Consider the following 18,312-nt stretch of genomic DNA (forward strand, 5'->3'; position numbering starts at 1 on the left):
AGACTAACTCTGTAGCTGCTAGCAAGCTAGTCCAGGCCATTATGCTGGTTACAGATGTTAGCAATGATCTAATGGTATTCAATAACAGGAACTATTGTCCTCAATTACAGTTGACATCAAACTAAGGCCTTTTAGAGCTCATCTGGACCCTGTAACACTGCCTACTGTATTGTATTTCTAACTTAGTCTGGCTGCTAACATGGAGGTACTCTTCACACACACAAGAGGGGTTCCTCTCACCCACACAGGTTACCCGACAGGCCACCGTCCTGAAAGGAAAAGGCGAGGCCACTAAAGTCATTCTGGAATATGCAACTCACCACAAACCTGTTGCCCAAAAGACAAAAAAAAGTGTAATTTCCTCGAAGGCCGAACGAGGCAAAAATGAAAACGAAGCCAGTTTGACATGTAGTCTTTGCATTCTCCCTGCCCTCCTCCTCCTCTTCCTCCTTTCTCTCTCTGGCCTCTTGCATCTCCTGTAGTGCATTTTGCTAGCCTTACTTCAGCTCCTCTTGACAGAACTGCATTGCAACCCTCCTCCTCTTCCTCTCCATCTCAGTGCATCGCCTCTCCTCTCCTGCCCGCTGCAGTTTGGCAGTAGACTGCTCCTCTATACAGACTCGTGCATCCCTCCTTCCTGCTATTTGCCTTCACAGTATGTTGCCCCCCTCCTCCCCTCTGCCCCTCCTAAGTCTCCCCCACTGCCACACACTCACCCCCGCTGAGTGTTGGCAGCAGTGCGACACCTTAGATAATCGAGCCTTGCTGTCTTGTTCGCTCCTTGATAGACAAAGCGGTTGTTTTCCTTAACGAGGACAAACAACGTATAGTTGCTAACGTGATGTTAGAATATGCTGTGTTTAATTCTGATCTTTTTTTTATTAGACCCCAAAGGCTCCAAAAATGAAGCTACTCACAAGAAAGGTACTTTCTTTTTCTTTTCTTCCCTTTTTTCTTTTTTTCTCTTCTTCTTTTCTTCCCTGACCAAGGTTTTGTGTTTGTCAATACCTCATGCGATGATGTTTAGAGATCTAAGAATTGTCGGGAAATGCCTTCTTGATTGGAATATGTCAAGAGTGCCATGTGTTGTTGTGCGATAAGTCAATCAAAATGTTTTACATTTTATTGTCTGTAAATCACTGGAGAACATCTGGCGCCAGGAGCCAGTAAGCTAAAGTATTTCACAAACATCAGCAAAATGTCAAGCTTTACTTTATTCATCATGTTGACGCAGACATTTTTCTTATTTAAAGCCACACATAATTGTTTCACTGGTGGCAGGAAAACTATTTAAGTATGACAAGAGTTAATTCTTCTAAAGCAGCAGATATTGGGCTTTTTATCCCAGGCTGCAGTGTGCCTTTTTTCTTACCATTAAACTGTCAGTTCTCTTTGGCCAAACACGGCCTTTTTCTGAGAAAGTAATGATTTTTGTGTTCCACATGGAGGCAAACACAGACACACAGCTCTTTTTAAACTTGGCTCGTGTGTAACCTCACTTCAACTCACATCATTCTTCTTTTATCTTAAGATTTGTACCTGATAATGGCTGATGTACATGTCTATTGTTAATATGCATATATAACAATGGAAAACCCAAGTGCATAGTTTAGCTAGCACAGCACAACTGTCCTCAATGTCAACCAAAACAAAACCCCTCAATGACAGTGCTGACAGACTTATTGCTTTATCATACAGTATAGTGTATTGCATTATCATACAGTATAGTGTATTGCATTATCGTACGGTATAGCATGATGCAATATTGTACAGTAGGCAATAGTGTATTGCATTATGCATCCATGTTATTACAAGGCAAGAATGTACAGTATATTATATGGTAATATCGCACAGTATAGTAAAGCACCAGTAGATTTGAGTATAGTATATTATAGTACAGTATACAGTCTTCATATATTGTATGGTATAATATAGTGTAGTTTAGTGTAGTATAGTAAAGTGTAATATTATACTGTATAGTACTACAAAATCTGCAATAATATAGCATAGAGCAGTGTAGTATACTATAGTTTAAGATAGTACATTCCAATACATTAATGTGCAGTTAAACAAAACACAGTACAGTATTGTGTGTCAATGAATAAAACCATGAAGTGCAGTATAGTACATAAGAGTACAGTCATACAGCACAGTACACATTAGCTGTGTAACACTTCCCTCCATTTGTTTCGTGTTTAAGAATCTCTTTCAGCCCATTTGGCTCGTTAGCTTAACATGCTAACGCTCATAGCACAGCAGGCCCTTTACCCAGTGGCTCCTATCAGACATAACTAATGTGTACATGGCCCTAATTTACATGCACAGGGAGGAAGCCATGGTCCAACCCCCCACACACACTCCACACACAGTGGTCCATCCTACAATTAGCGCTGCAGGACTTTCCAGACAATTACAGTTGGTGGTGGAGCAAACAGTAGAGGTGATGCACTGGGCATTCTTTTGGGGCAATGCTGTCAGACAAGATTAATGCAGGTTAAGAAAGCTTATGGCAATGTTTCCTGGCAACAGAATATTCCTCAGTGATTAAAGAAACAATGCTGAGGAAACGTTGGAGGTCCCAAGGCTCAGAAAGTCGACTTGGGCAGCAGCGTTTTAAGAAGATTAAAACAAAAAGTCAACTTCAGCAGCGTCTTTATCCAGAACACTGCAGATATGATCCTTTTGTGTGTGATTACTCGGGGTGACTAATGCTATTGAGAGAGACTCCTTTGGTTTGCAGACTAAAGACCCCAATTACCTCCTGAGCTTATTCTGCTGGCCGATACTGTCAGCTTCACAGGAGACAGCGTTTTGTATTAGCAGGCAGCAGCCCGTCTGCCTCCAGACTGATGCTATGCATAACTTAGCCATTGGCTTGGTAGAGGAAAATAAAAACAGCAGAGTTAATAAGAAATAATTTCTCATTTTATTGTACAAATAGCAGGAGGAGAATTATAGCTTAACAATAATAACTAGTGATTTTAGGCACCATTAATAAATGGCAGCAAAAATAAAAATGTTAGTAATTTTGCCAATTCGGTTAATAGTTACAGCTGCAAAATTTGGAATACTGTGGGATCATGACTTTCAGGCATCTGTCCAGAGAAACTGTGGAGGTTGAAGCTAAGCTACGTGAAGCCTGGTTTTCATCTAAGTTAGGTCAAATGAAGATCTTACTCGCTGATTTAAACAAATAGTTGTAGATACCAAGGCATTTTACTTCAGGCCATTTAGTGGAATTATTTCTCCCCCCAAAAAGAGAAGGGTTAGGGTTAGGACACTGAGTAAGACTGACAATATTAGGTTCGTCATTATACATCTAGTAGAAACAGGGTGCTAAGTTAATCCTGTGACATGCTGGAAAATATCTGTAGCTAGCTACAGGCATTTTGTTAGCGTTCCAGCGCTGGCATATTGTGGAGTCATTCCCTCCTTTGGGTGTGAGTTTCAGAGTGTAATGGTTTGTCTCTGTAACCATAGTCTTCCACAAGTTAAAGCTAGCAAGCTAGTGGCACAGGAATGGCAGAAAAAGGTAGTTGCATACGGTTAGCGATGATAACAATGCTCTGTCCAATACTCTCATGGACTTTGGGCTTTGGAGAGACCAGGAGTAGGCTGGTGTTGGAATTTTTCTTATGTTAAAAAATAAAAGCCTTAAAGATCTGTGTCCCGTTGTCTGCACAAAGTCGGACTAACTTTTCAAATTAGCTAATGGAAGAAAATAAAAATAGCTAGCTAACAATCCATCCGGCTAATTAAGAATAGAGTTAGAAACGAATCCTAACATACTATGGACCATGTGAGTTTTCATAAGCCTGTTCTGTAGTTAAGCGAGAATATCACATTGTAGGCAGATACTGATAAAAAGATGTCAGAAACTGAATTTGACCTCCAATATGGCCGTCAGATGCATCGCTTAATAACCTAAGCTCCATATTGACAACAAAGAACTTATCAGAGAGCACTTGGCATGCTGGAGATTAAAAGCTCATTGATTTGTTCTGATCATGATTCTCACTCGCAAGCAATAAAAGAGTATTTTATTTCCTTTCAGCTATTAGACTTGATCTGCCGTCGGTATTCTCAGCGGGACTGTCAAACCTTTTACCTGTAATAACTGTTATTGATGTGCACACTCGCTCTGTATCATCACAAATGGTAACACTATTTTATACAAGAAAGCTGCGTGCAGGATCGTATCTCTAATCGCAGAACAGGTCGGTTTTAGACAATTTAGGTGGAAATGTCAGTTTGAGAAGAGGGGACGACGGCAGAGGAGTCATGAGGGGAAACAAGATAAGGTGAATGTAGAGAGAAGAGAGGAAAGATGGAATATGTGAGAGGAGGAAAAGGGGGGATGGGAGAGAGGACACTCCACCAAAGGAAAGGGTAAAGCAGAAAATAAAAAAGCAAACTGAAAGACAATGAAATGATAAAGTGTTTTGGTTAAACAAACCCAATTAAAGGACATAAAAGAGAACATCAAAGGAAAGATATAGAGACAATGACAACAATGGAATGAAACAGAAAAGGAAAGAGAACAAAAAAGAGCAAAGGGTAAGGGGGAAATGAAAACAATACAAAAATAAGGGAAGAGGTGAAGACAAAAGAAAGAACGACAGCAGAAGAAAGGGTGAATGAATGAGACAGAATAATCTATGAGACCTGAAGCAGAGCACATACTCGACGAGGAGAGTAAACCATCATCAAGGAGGAGACGTGGGAGGAAAGGAAGACGAGAGGAGAGAAAAGGATAGGAAAGAGGGGGGAGGGAGAGGAGATTTCTCTTCCAGCGTGTTCAGCAGAATCCAGTCAGCAGGTCAGGGCCCGAAGCCTCGCCGCGGCCGCCGTCGGCAGCAGCCGTTCCTCCTGATTAGAGGCTCCGCTCGGCTCCTTCTGTCGCGGCTTGTTCAGCACATATTACACACAACTCACCTCCTCGCACCGGCGCTTTATGCAGATTAATGTTAGGCCAAGGGATATTTGTCTGCTAACGGATTCCGGGCTCTCGTTCCCCCCTCGGTGCCGTGCAAGAGGCCCCGAGGATTCAATCTGTCTCTGTAGATTTATGCTTATCCAAGTGCCCGGTTTCATGGAGGACGGCTTTGTAATATGATTGCATAGTGCTTGAGAGAGGTGGCACTTTAATGTGACGGCTGCAGGTTGGAGCATATTGCAGTTATTTTACTTTTTATATTGAGAGCAAAAAATTCTGCTGCTATGTAGATTTATGCTTATCCAAGTGGCCTGTCTGGTGGAGAACACCTTTATAATGTGATTGCACAGTGCTGCAGAAAGCTAACACTGCAGAATTGTTACTGCAGGCTGGAGCACAGAGTGTGGTTACAGTGAATGTAAAGCAGAATATCCCCTACACAGATTAATGCCCCGTACGAGTGGCCTATTTTAAAGAGTATAATATGGCGGCACAGTGCTTTAGGAACAGAACACTCGGGTGTGATTGCGGGGCTTTCCTCCACGGAAGAAATTCCAACAAATCCTCCACAACAAAACAAGCAATTTGTCACTGCCCTCCAGGAATGCCTGAGATGATTGCTGTCAGATCTAAACTTACAGTGTGGCTTACTTCAGAGGAGAAAAACCACATTAGTAGGGTTTGAAAAATATCCCTCTGCTTTCATGCTTAAAAGAAACAAGTGTTGACTGATAGTAAGCTATGGCATTACATAAACACTATTATTGACGTCATATTTAATTTCATACTGCATTATATACGTATACATCCTGTAACTAACATACTGTATTTATTTGACACTTTTTATATTGCACCTTATTTAAACTGCATTATTTCATACTTTATACTGTACCATTTCATACTGCTAAATGTTGCTGCTATTACCCATATATGTCACATTATCCCATACCATGACACTTTAGATTGTCACACTTGTCACTTTTGTATACCAGTTGTATATTTATCTTATTTAATTTAATTTAATATTATCTATTCCTATTTCTATTTGTACTTCTTACTACTTGCTTCTTGCTTGTCTTTGTGCTGTTGCAACAACCGAGTGGTGATCAATAAAGTACTATCTTATCTTATCTTAAAACATTACCCATATCATCAAAGAAAGTATTTATAAGACCGTAGTTTCTTACATAATCTTTTCTCTGTAATGAGTCAACTTTGCAATGTAGTGTCCTTTTAGAAGCATAGGACCTTTAATTTAACATCAAAGGTAAACTTATTTAATGGTCAGATCAGAACTGCATTTCTGGAGGTAAGACAAAAAAAATCCTTTCAGCACCATGGACAGCTCCAGGAGGTTGGAAACAGCAAAAGAGAGTTTATTAGGCTTGTTGCAACTCCAATATATACAAATAATACAAATACGAGAAATTTGGGACATATTTTACTCACTAATTTATCATATTGTGTGAAAATCAGTGAGGGAAAGGTGTCTCTTATACATAAAGGCTTGTGAGCACTTTAGGCTGATGACTTTAAGGTACTTATTTTAAATGCAGAAATGATGAGGGGGGAAGCATGTGCATAAAAACATCCTGCATATGTCCAGATCGTCCAGATCAGTCATGTTACCCAGATTATTGATAGAAGGTTAATTCAGATGCAACCCCTGCTGCAGAGTTGCACATATTTAAATAAGAAGACACTGATTTTAATTAGACTTTATGTACCACTCATTGCATCTTTAGAAATGTTTGCTTTCATACGTTGTTTCAAGACATCAAATTTAGTTTCTTCTTGGCTCTCCTGACCTCTGCTTCCTTCCACTATTGTCGTAAATTTGAACAACAAAGTAAATGAGTTATAATTCTCATTATATGAACTTCTCAAAGTCAAAGTGCCGAACAATATGAGCTTTTTCTAAATTAAAAAAAAGTTTCGTTCAGCATTTCTCTAATTTTCATCAACAAGAGCTTAATCAAGCTATTTAAAAAGGCTTTCAATCAATTCATATTTTTCTATAAATATGTTGAAATCAAACAGTTAAATAATTAACTTTGAGTAATTTAAAACTGAAGGATTTTAATTAAAAGAAAAAAATCTAATTTGTGATGTAAATACAGCACAGAGACATGAAAGGCTTGTTAAATAAAGAACCAATCCCAGTGTCGTTCTAATTTTCTCAGTCTTACAATAAGAGAACAGAGCCTATAAGTGAATGTAATGTTTTGATCCAAAATATACGTCTTGTTTTAATATAAGATGTTGGAAAACCTCACACTTCAACAAACAGTCCTACTAAAGTAGAGTTTTTAAAGGTATTCTGGGTGCAGTCACACTGTCGCCTCATTAAAATATAAAACCTTGAATTTCCATTTGAATTATGCAAAACACGACAAAGAGCCATGATGATGTTAAATCAACCTGTTTTATCAGCGAGGCTGAGAGAAGGAGTGCATGCGAGTGTGTGAGGGATAAGGTGAGGGGGCGGACTGTGTGTGTGTGTGTGTGTGTGTGTGTGTCTCTCCACTAATCTCACATGACTATCTACCTTCCTCTCAAGATGATTAAACGCATCGAGCTAACAGCGGAGCATCACGACACACTGTTAAATCACACACTGATTTATTGAGCAGATGAACATCTCTCTCTCTCTCTCTCACACACACTGAACACACACGACAAACAGTCCATCTGCACAAACACACGGTCAGGCAAACACACAAGCAAACAGCAAACAGGGAGGATCAAGCAAACACATACGCTAATGTTTACACACACGCAGACAAACACACACACACACACACAGAAACACACATTTTCAGTGCAAATACGACTTTTTAGTTTTAATATCTCACTCGCACAAGCACACACACTCTAAACAGCATCACTGCCTTTCAGTAATCCACTTGAATAAAGCTTCAGTCACCTCCTCTGTGTCGCCGTGTCGCCCCCGTAGACCTGCTATTGATTTCTGCTCTTCTGCAGTCAGGCTGCTGCCATCCTGTCATGTCTGCCCGTCACTCAAAAGCTGGCCTGGAAAGCCCTGGAAGGTCCAGGAGAGCTGCTTAGGAATTCACTGCAGGCTCAGATCATGCAGAAGAGGAAAGTCAGTCTGTTTCAAAAAAAGAGTTAAAGGAAAATATTTTTACAGTTGCAAACCCAGTTTATTGTGAAGGTTTGTGTGATGATCAAATGCTACGGAAGAGTTCATGTTTGAATGGACGAAAGCGTGAATACATACCCACAAGAGTGACTTTCTGACATGCCGTTATCTAAGTAAAACGTTTACTGCCTTATTGTCCAGTCCACGGATCAGATGACGCTTCATGTGTGGAGTTTGATTGCTGGATGTCTCCTCATGGTCAGTTCAACTGGCAACATCGTCATTGGAGGATGGAGCTCTTAACAAAAGGAGCTGGTCTACTCTTTCAAGTCAGGGTAGTTGTGTTAGGGTTTGAAGGCGTTAGAGAGAGCAATACGCTGACATTGTAGGGGCTGATGGGTATGCCACAGGTCCGTCATGGCTTGGGCCGGAGTGTTAAGGTGGTGGTGCCTTTGGGTGGCTGCGGCTCAGTGGTAGAGTCAGTCGTCTCTCAATCAGAAGGTTGGGGGTTCGATCCCTGGCTGCTACAGTCACATGTCTAAGTGATCACTGAACCCCAAACTGCTCCTGGTGGAGCACAGCCATCGGACATGAATGGGCATTGATGTGTTTGTAAATCGGCACATAGGCCTTTGCCATCAGTGTGTGAATGTGTTTGCAGAATGTGTTGCAGCTTTGAGTGGTCGCAAGACTAGAAAAGAGAAATATAAGTACAGTACATTTAGCTACCGACATGCGTTCAATGTAGATGATACAACAGCTGAAAGATGCAGCAGTGAAGCTCAGTTATAAGTGACGGGAATTCTGTTTTAGTGAGCCAGATCATTTGGTTCAGCTCAGCAACATGAGCCGACTCATTCAGCCCCTAAATGCTTTTTAAGTTTGTACCAATTCTAAACTTTAAAAATAAGTACAACTTAACATAGTTTGGACCTATGATTGATATATGTCTGCTCATAGCATTTCAATTGTATAATGTTACTATATCAAACATTATAATACTATATATATTTATTTATTAATTATATTCGCTATAGATACCTTAAATAATGTCAGAACATCAAACACAGATTTAGAATATTATTTTTATAATAACAGATGCGATGCCATGCAATGTTCTTACTGTTATTACCAAACGGAAACGCTTCTGGATTGTAGTAGACGAATACTTTCCAGGTTCATCTTTGTATGCCGTCAAGTAATAATGGAAAAAAAAGAAGAAAAGATGTAAGAAAATGAATCATCTCTCAGACATGAGATGGCTCTCATAATTCACTGAAAGGAGCCGGCTCAAAGAGCCGACTCGTCTGTGACTGACACATCACCATAATTCACATTCGCAAGCTTTTCTTGAGACAAACGGCTGGAGCCCTGTAGCTGTAGCTAATAGTTCATTTCAAGGACTATTTTATTAATTATTCATCAACGCTGTGTGGCATAGAGCAACAAGAAATATCAGGCTTTGAATACAAACACAAAACTTGTTAATATTAAGTTGTTTTTTGTGTTCATTTAAGTTGACATTAATAAATCTAACATTTAAACAGCCGAATTCTTTATTTTTATAGATGCGCGAGATGTTTGTTTTTCAGGATGCTGTGGTCCATGACTAAAGCTCAGATACGACTGTGTGTGCTGGAATAAACAGAGGGAATATGAGAAAGAGGATATGCACACATGCAAGCACACGCTGACAGGCAAACACACACACAAACACACACACACACAAACATACACACACTCACACACACATAAATATTCCGTCTGCAAACATACCGAGCACACACTCACTGTCACACAGAGAAACTGAAAATGCTCGCAGGCATGAATGCCAATTTTGAGTAAATATGCATAGACAAACACACATACACACACACACACACACACACACACACACACACACTCACAGCCTCAGGTGATTTCTGACCAGGATGCCACGCATCCATCCATCGCTCCATCCTCTCCTCTCCGCCTGCCTCCCACTTTGAATACATTTCATCTCATAATGAAACCTGAACACCCCGTGGCTCAACGAATACGAATGAGAGAGGAAGTCAGAGGCAGAGTAACAGTAAGACAGAAAATAAAGGAAAAGAAGGGAAAGTAACAGATTCATGCAGCGAGTGAAGGGGAGATGGGAAGAGGAGGTTTGGAGGAGAGACTATAACAGCATTTCTCCTCCCTCGTTGCGGTAGAAAATGAAGTTTTCCCTAAAGTTCACTCCATGGAAGAGGCGATGATGGATGGTTGAATATGTCGGCGGGAGAAACCGCCATTCCTCATCTCACCACTCCAATTAAAATGTGACAGGAAGTGTTTTTTCCCCCCCGCTGCTGATCAACCGCACTGTTTACTTCCTCGCTTAAAGCAAAGAGGGTTTTACGGCTCTATAGGAGAAGCCAGGTATACGCTGTAATATGTGGGAGAATAATGAGAGCTGTCTGCGTAGATGAAGAGGGATGCAGCAGAGAAGAAGGGCTACGGCATCTGCATGTGAATAAAGACTGAAATATAAACAAGAAAGTGCTGCAGACAGGTTCTTTCTCAGGTGTTGGATGCAACTTTAGAGGATGTTGACATAAGGAAGAGAGGAGGGGAAAAAGTCTTGTTTCAACAGCGTTTCATCGTAGAGGCAGGAGATGGACGGCGCTTTAATGTTTCACCGCCTTCCAGCATTTCTTTTCTTTTCCCCCGGCGTCTCACAGCCTTGATGTTTATCTCCTCCTCCATGTTACGTCTGGATGTAATGGAGTAAAAAAAAAAAGGAATAAAACAGCAGCAGCAGAGGGAGGACTCACTTCTTTTTTTCTGTGTGCCTGCAGTGCTGCTTGTACGCGTGAATAGAAAGTCAAGGAAAAATCCTTGAAAGTTTGTTCATATGCGGAAACAAATGAAGGCCAGTATATTCTAAAGATGCCAAATTAATCAGTATGTTATTCTAAAATGGCCCTTTCATTGATTTAGCCGGGACTTGAAGGGGCACTCTGGCTGTTGAGGTTCGCCACACCATAAAGTGTAGGGAACTGGGACACAAAGATCTGACAAAACGCAAGTCAAAATAAATTCAACAGAGGGCAAGATATCCCAACCTTTAGTCCTTGTCCTACATTTTCCCATAATGCAACTCAGTTGCCTCTTTTGTTAGACCCTTCCATCCTGGTAAATGCCCATGCCTTTCAAACTCTATGCACCATGATGACAACACTGGTGTTGTTTTGATCAAACAAAGCTCTGTCAGCGTCATCACACCTGTCTCAGGTGAATAGTTATTGTGACTAGTGAATCAATTTTGATCAAAGTGCAGAAAATGGAGTCAGAAATATTTCTTACACACTGAAACGTGTTGAGCTGGAGATTTTATATATTAGCAGCAAAAAACGAATTGTTTTAACTGTAAGTGAACGAAGCCTGCTTCATAAAAACATTTAGTTGTGCCGTGTGTAACGCTCTTATATCTCAAAGGCCGCCTATCCCTGCAACAAGGCTCAACATCTGGTTAAAAGTGTAGTCCTTATATTTTTGCCATAAACTGAAAAGCTGAATTACAGAACCAGATTTAAGTTTTAACATAAACCTTTAAAAATGCCATCAACCTGTCCCTGCTACAGTCTAAAGGTATCCTCTGCAAAAAGCTTAAATTCCTTCCGAATCAGTTTTATGTCTTTTACAAAACTTTTTTATAAGTTTAGCCAAGTAACTTCCATATAAAGCTCTCAGTGTTTGATAAAATGTTCATTATTCCTCCGCTTCACTATCGAGGCAGGAGATTTATGATGCTTTAAAGTTCCCGGGGATACTTTCTTTTTTTCCCTCATGCTGGCATTTCAGCGCTGATGTTTATGCATGGAGGATAAGAAGAAAATGATCACCTCCTCAGCTGTCGTGTCTGGACATAATGGCGGAAAACAGCAATAAGAGAAGAAAAACAACCCTCTACTTCTCCCTCTCTCTTTTCTTTCTATACTTTCAGACTCGTTCATTCTCAGTCCAGCATGTAAAATGAGTCATGTTCCTCTACTTCTGAGGCATGTGTGGGGAATATATATTAGGTCAATAAAAAGCAAAACTGCTTTCCCCGGACCATATAGCCTACAGACGACGCCCTATAAATATTTAATGTCTCACAGCCATTGTAGTATTTTCTGCTGAAGGCAGCTCAATTGCAAAGGAGGCGATCCCGCGTAATTCAGAGTATTATTCATATAATTTGTGGCCTGCGACTTTTCTTTTCCCTTTGCTTCTCTTTGCTTTTGTTTAGCTGTGTGCCATTTGTTGCTGTGAATAAATTTTGGCCTCACCGCTGCGACGCTGAGGTGTCACTTAGAGGTGTGCAAATTGGGCATCAGGAGAGGAGAGAGTTCAATAAAGTATAGGAGAGCAGGGCCAAGACAATCCTCCAGATACCTGTGTTTTACAACATTCTAAGGCCTGATAATGGAGCGTCCCACAATGCACCACCTATAGTCTTTCCTTCCTGCAAAAGCACAAGTTTTCTAGGTGGGTCCTACCTGAACCTCTAATTAGAGAAGACCCGCTGTCTTGGTGTTCAGCAACAAAAACACAGGACAATGAAAACCATGTTTCTGCACAGTAAATCTTTTGGGACAGTTTTGAACAATTTTGTTCTGCCTGTTTGAAAGACAATACAGTCTGTATCTCACTCCCAACTTGCCGCTTGGTCATTGTGCTCACGCTTAAAAACATGACGCTGTAGAGCTTCGTTTCTGGATGCTGTGGGGTGTTTGAGAAAATGGATGGGTCGAACAAACACGGGACTTTCCACCAGGAAACAAGGGTTTTATTCCTGAGTAAAACCAAACGTCACTGCTGAAGTTGCGTAACATACATTAGTTAACTGTTCTTTGAAATGAGTCAAAAATAAACTCGTCTGAGAGACCTCCTGGATTCCGAGTCCCTTTCTTCCAACAACGTCTGGCAGTTTGACTTCCTGAGCTCATCAAAACTTAAATCTGCTCCTCAGAGATTCATGGCTCAGCCGTCTCCGTCCTCAGCATGAAGTCAACTGTGACAGTGCAGTGTTTCAGACCGATTTCATTTGTGAGCAAGCTATTGTTGGCTGAGTCATGGGGATCAGGCCCCCCACCAGAGGCTTTCGGAAGGCTGCCATGAGTCCTGGATTGATGCTGATAAGACCTCTGGGCCTGGCTGGAGGTTGGTGAATAGGCAAGGACAGTATGTTTGTAAGCCAACGTCTCTGAGCTACGTTGCTCGGACTCAGCTGGAAGCCAAACAGAAATCTTCGTGTTGTTGTCCATTCAAGTGACATATAGCACAATATATCTATTGGCAGAAGTACATCTCCAAAGATAGGGCAAGGCCAAAGGATGTTGAAAAAATGAAATGCAGAAATAACGAAAGATGTCACAGCTTTTAGCACACCACATGGGATTTTAAAAGCATGTCAAAATACGCCATTCGATTGCAAAATCACACACGAACTTTATCTAAAGGTCTGATTCATTTGAGGGGACTAAAACTTGTCATGTAGCAGACGCTGGTCTTGGAAGTCAAAGGGAATTCTGTTAGTTTTAAACCCTGGTCCTAATTTAACATATTTTAGGGTCTAAATGTTGAAACAAGCTCTTAAGACTTTGACGTTATCTTTGGGGGAAATGCCCCTGAACGTAGTACAAAACGGTCTTTCTCTTTAGGGGTTATTTCTATAACGTCTTTGGACACTTTGATTATCTATCTGAGCCCGTCAGTCGCAAGAAAATTAGGTGTCTTACTGTGATCCGAAACATTTGCCCACGAGGATTACGTTGCAGCCATTACAGCATGTGTCACCACGGTTAACTGAAGCGATCTTGTACTTGTAGACCCTAAAATGTGTAAAAATATATATTCAGAGGCCAGGGTTTGCTAGTCAGTATTTGTTTCCCTTTTGACTAGTTTTAGTAAGGTTGGTGAATGACCTAATCCACTGGTGCAAAGACTTACCCAAAGACCCCAAAATAAGTTCAAATATCGCCCAGGTTTAATAACAGTGGTATTTCTTCAAAGCCCAAAGGGTGCTTAACTTGGTCCCCTTAAACTTTGTAGAACTTCACACTGTTGATATGTTGTCTTTTCTCATGAAGTTAAGTCTTACATGTTGACTCAGTCAGTTGAGATTGAATGAGGAAAGGAAATTCTCTGCAGGAATGATGCATCTTCCTCTTTTTTGGATCCTAGTGTTTGTTGGCAGACTTGACTCCCAGTCTGGCAGATGTTGGCTGAATCCCACTTGGGCAACACATAGAGCATCCATTCTTAGTGGCTTAATTTGAAAGGTGCTTTAATCCCATCCTTGACAGAGTGGCTGTAAGTATCGACCGGGCATTTCTGGATTTCAAATTCACCCCTACGTTGGCAACAGTGATGTTCCCTGCAGTCTTTATGCACCTGCTATATCATCTGAACATATGGCATTTGGTGGATGTGGTATAACCTGCTGTTTACTGGATGCTTTAATCCAAAACGCCTCCCAAAGTCATGAGTGGAGACATTTTTAATAAGGCTCCGGTGGGAATGGAAAGCTTCATGTTAAAACAGTGATGAGATACAGAACATGCCAAGCTTCCATGTTTGCAGCAATGCTCTAACTCATGTTGAGTTGGTGTTGATACACAGACGACACAGAAAAACTCTCCCACAGGCTCATGTCTGGAATCCTCCGATGGCAGCTCGTTGCTGGTTCCAGTGTCAGTTTTAAGAATCACCAAGAGGACGAGATGTTGAGTTGGCAAGAAAAAAAAAAGCTCAAATTCTGCCGGAGGAGGAGCACAAAACCCGCCGAACAATTAATCATCAAGAAAGCAATTACAGGCACTCCCCCCGGCAGGTTTATCAGGCTGTCATCATCATACCATCTCTATTTGGACCTATCTACTTCCGGGAGAACCACTAAACACTCTTTCCTAACTGTCAGTCCTGCTTCAAGGTGAAAAATGAGCAGACGATGGTGACCGGAAAATATTACACTCTAAAAAGGTACAACAAAGAACCAATGTGGTAACTCAATGCAAGCAAGCAAAGCGAAAAGCCTCATGAAACCTGGACCAACTTTAGTGGACACACTTAAAGCAAAACAGAGAGGAGGTCTGACACCGGAGACAAGATGCACCCAGGATGGTGTCCCTACAGTGTTTTATTAGTGGCACAGTTAAATCCTACAAAACGCCTCTTAAGCCTTTGTTTTGTTTATGGCATGTAGAGAAATCATGCACAAAGAGCACAGAGAGCTCAGGGACTGTTTAGAGCATTATTCCAGTAAGAGGCTGCAGCGGCTGCAGTTAGCAGAAGTGCTGAGAGGCCGAGCCGGCCCGTTCGTTACATCCTGCTTTATTGCTGTTGTCACTTGTTTTTAATGAAAGTGGAGTGCAGCTGAAGAAGTAGAGAGGGGGGCTTATTTGTGCCGACGCACCTCAGCAGGACTTCAGCACAGTCGCTGGCCTTGATTGGCCTCCTCAGCATGTGTGTGCGTGTTTGAGAAACGGGGAGTATGTGCGTGTATATTCAGAGAAATTAACTTTTTAGTTCACATGCCAAGGGCTGGTTCTCTACAACTTTATCTCATAAGAACATTCACAGAATGGTCTGAATAATTTATTCACATTTTTCTTTAAAAAGTATGAAACTCTCAACATTTCCGTGCAGTTCTATAAATTATCGTCAGTGCTGTGTGAGTGGTTTAGAACAAGGTTAAAAGTAAAGAAACTAATGTGCTTCAAGACATTTAGACAGTTAAATCCTCATATTTATATATCTAATAATCCAGGACCTCATGTTGATTTGGTGATACGGTGGCCAGCAGGGACAAACTTTGAATACATGCATAGGACACAGAGTGTGCGTAACATGTTTAAAATGTTATCAGCTGTAAAGGTTAAGAAGCAATGAGGCGTGCAGACACTTTGTATCCGTGCAAACTGTATGTTAATGAGTGTTAACATGTGTTTAGTATGAGTGTGCTGTGCAGCCTGTGAGCTCCATGCATACTGATGTGTCCTTCAGTTTAACGTGTGTGTGTGTGTGTGTGTGTGTGTGTGTGTGTGTGTGTGTGTGTGTGTGTGTGTGTGTGTGTGTGTGTGTGCGTTCCATGCATGCCTGGTTGCTCCTGCATATAAATCTGTACAGGTTAGCTTAAATAATGTGTGTGTATGTGTGTGCTTGTCTTTTAGTTGAGTGTATATTTGTAATTGTGTGTATATTTGTGTGTGTGTGTGTGTGTGTGTGTGTGTGTATCCATGTAATTTGGTGCTTTTGTTTATCGAGCGTGTTTGCTTATAAGCTCATGTGTGTTTGCCCTCAGTGTGTTTGCAAACTGTGTGTGCAGATTTATTCATCTGATAACTGCTCCTGTTAGTCACTTTATCATCTGTGTGTTTCGTTCTTCGTGTGTGTTAGTGTACATACAGCACGTGTGTGTGTGTGTATTTAGGGTTTATTGTGCGTCCGTGCATATGTGGTGGTGTCAGGGTTTATGTTTAAAAAGTTTTAAGAGAATGTAATCATCTCTCATGTCAAAGAAAATTAATTTCATTAGACTGACAGAAACGGTGGCGTTGTGCATGTTGTGTGTTACCTAAGCACACTGCCTCTTAAAGTCGAGCTGAAACGGCATTTCGAGAGCATCTAGCTTCCGTATCGTGACGTATTTCCGAGTGAAACAGGACGTGCAGGCGGGACATATCATTGGAGGGATTTGATTTGATCGGTGAGAAGTGGGCGTAGACAGACGTTCTCCACAGCGCAGTAGCTAGCTAACTGACCGAGCGTTCTTGGTGCTCTGCGGCTAAATGTTGCAGATTGATTGGTTGAAATTGTTTGGTGCTAACTTACGTAAGCACGCTTGAAATTTAGTTTTACTGGAAGAAAAAATGATCGGATTTTGATATAAGAATACGAAGAAATTGATATTCTGTATTTTTTTTGGCCTATATTGTCAAACAGATGCACAATATTCCCGGGGATGTGATCTAAAAGGATTAAAATGACATTTTTCATTTCACCTTGACTTTAAATACAGCAGGGTTTATAAACACATCAATGTTCATTTGAATGACACACCTGCAACATGAGAGAAAACGTACCTGAAAGCCTGCTACACCCAGTCTCTGTGAAACATATTGTTCAACCCTGAAACTGTCACACACCTTATTCAGAATGACAACACAGATATCAAAGAGATTCAGGTGTGTATAATTGGAGTCCATCCCTGTCTTAGGTACAGTTTAAGCCCATTTCATAAGAGAGTACATCCAAGCGTAACTCACAACTGGAGAAAAATCACAGCTTAGCAGCCGTAACTAGGCACTACAGACCTGTCACGCTTTGGATTCCTGCACATCCCAGAGTGCTGTGCTCTGAGCAATACTCTGTATCTAAAGGATTTGCAGGGTTGTGCTTTTTTGTGTTGCCTTTCCAAAACTCAAATCATTTTGACCCGTCCATCGCCCCCCCCCGACCGCAGTGCTCGGATAGAAAGCCAACAGGAGTAGAAAATGGTAACCAAGGGTGACGGGTGATCACCTCATAAATTAGTGACAAAAATAGGTTTATGGAGGATTCTGCGTTTTATACAAGAGAGAAGGAAATGCATTATGTCACTGAAGGACTGTAAGGAAGTGCAGACATGTCTGTGTGTGTGTAGCTCAGGCCATTTGGCACACACACACACACACACACACACACACTGGGGCAAATAAGAGCGTGCTGCTACAGTAGCCTGTGAGTCACACTGCCAGCCTGTCCTCCATGACGGTTAATGAGCTGTCGCCTCTTCCTCCTTTCTGTCGTTTTCTGCTGCACCCCCGTCCTCTGTCTTTATTGGAGAGCTATAAAGCACCCCTCTCTGGATGGTTATTAAATGAACCGCTGTGGTAGACAAGAGGGAGAGAAGCAGAAGGAGGAGGCATTAGCTTCTCCTCCCCCTCCTCAGCCTCCTCCTCCTCTGGTTTTTTTGCGTCACACGCTGCGAGGGACGTCAAGAGAAGACAAATTATGATATCCCTCCGCTCGCCTCCCTCCTGCCACGGAGCGAGGAGGACTTTGAAGGAGGGATTTTGAACAAAGCCTGGATGCAGGGGAAATGTGTCAAAGGACTTGAGTTAGGCCTGGGAAGCCTTTCTGAGAGAAAACACAGTGATAATGTAATACTAGCTGGTTTACAGATAAACCCTCTGATGCACTCAGACATATCAGAGAGAGAGTGTTTGTCGAGCCTTTACACATCACACAGATGCAGGCAGGTGGTCGTGCTGGGGGGATT

At 41.5% G+C, this 18,312-nt stretch overlaps 1 protein-coding gene across 2 annotated transcripts in view; it reads left to right on the forward strand.

Moving 5' to 3' along the window:
• The window catches only part of glra1 (glycine receptor, alpha 1), a 111,563-nt gene that overhangs the window by 37,401 nt on the left and 55,850 nt on the right, over window positions 1-18,312 (forward strand). Inside the window, exon 4 of one of the 2 annotated variants that reach the window (XM_069669824.1) lies at window positions 886-924. The exons of the other annotated variant lie outside the window; for it this stretch is intronic. Coding sequence (XP_069525925.1) covers window positions 886-924 — 39 coding nt within the window. The remainder of the gene's footprint in view (window positions 1-885; window positions 925-18,312) is intronic. 2 annotated transcript variants of the gene reach the window in all.

This window comes from Semicossyphus pulcher, unplaced genomic scaffold, assembly GCF_022749685.1.
Source record: "Semicossyphus pulcher isolate SPU_LCO1_2020_fin unplaced genomic scaffold, fSemPul1.0.p SCAF_2, whole genome shotgun sequence".
NCBI classification, from domain to species: domain Eukaryota; kingdom Metazoa; phylum Chordata; class Actinopteri; order Labriformes; family Labridae; genus Semicossyphus; species Semicossyphus pulcher.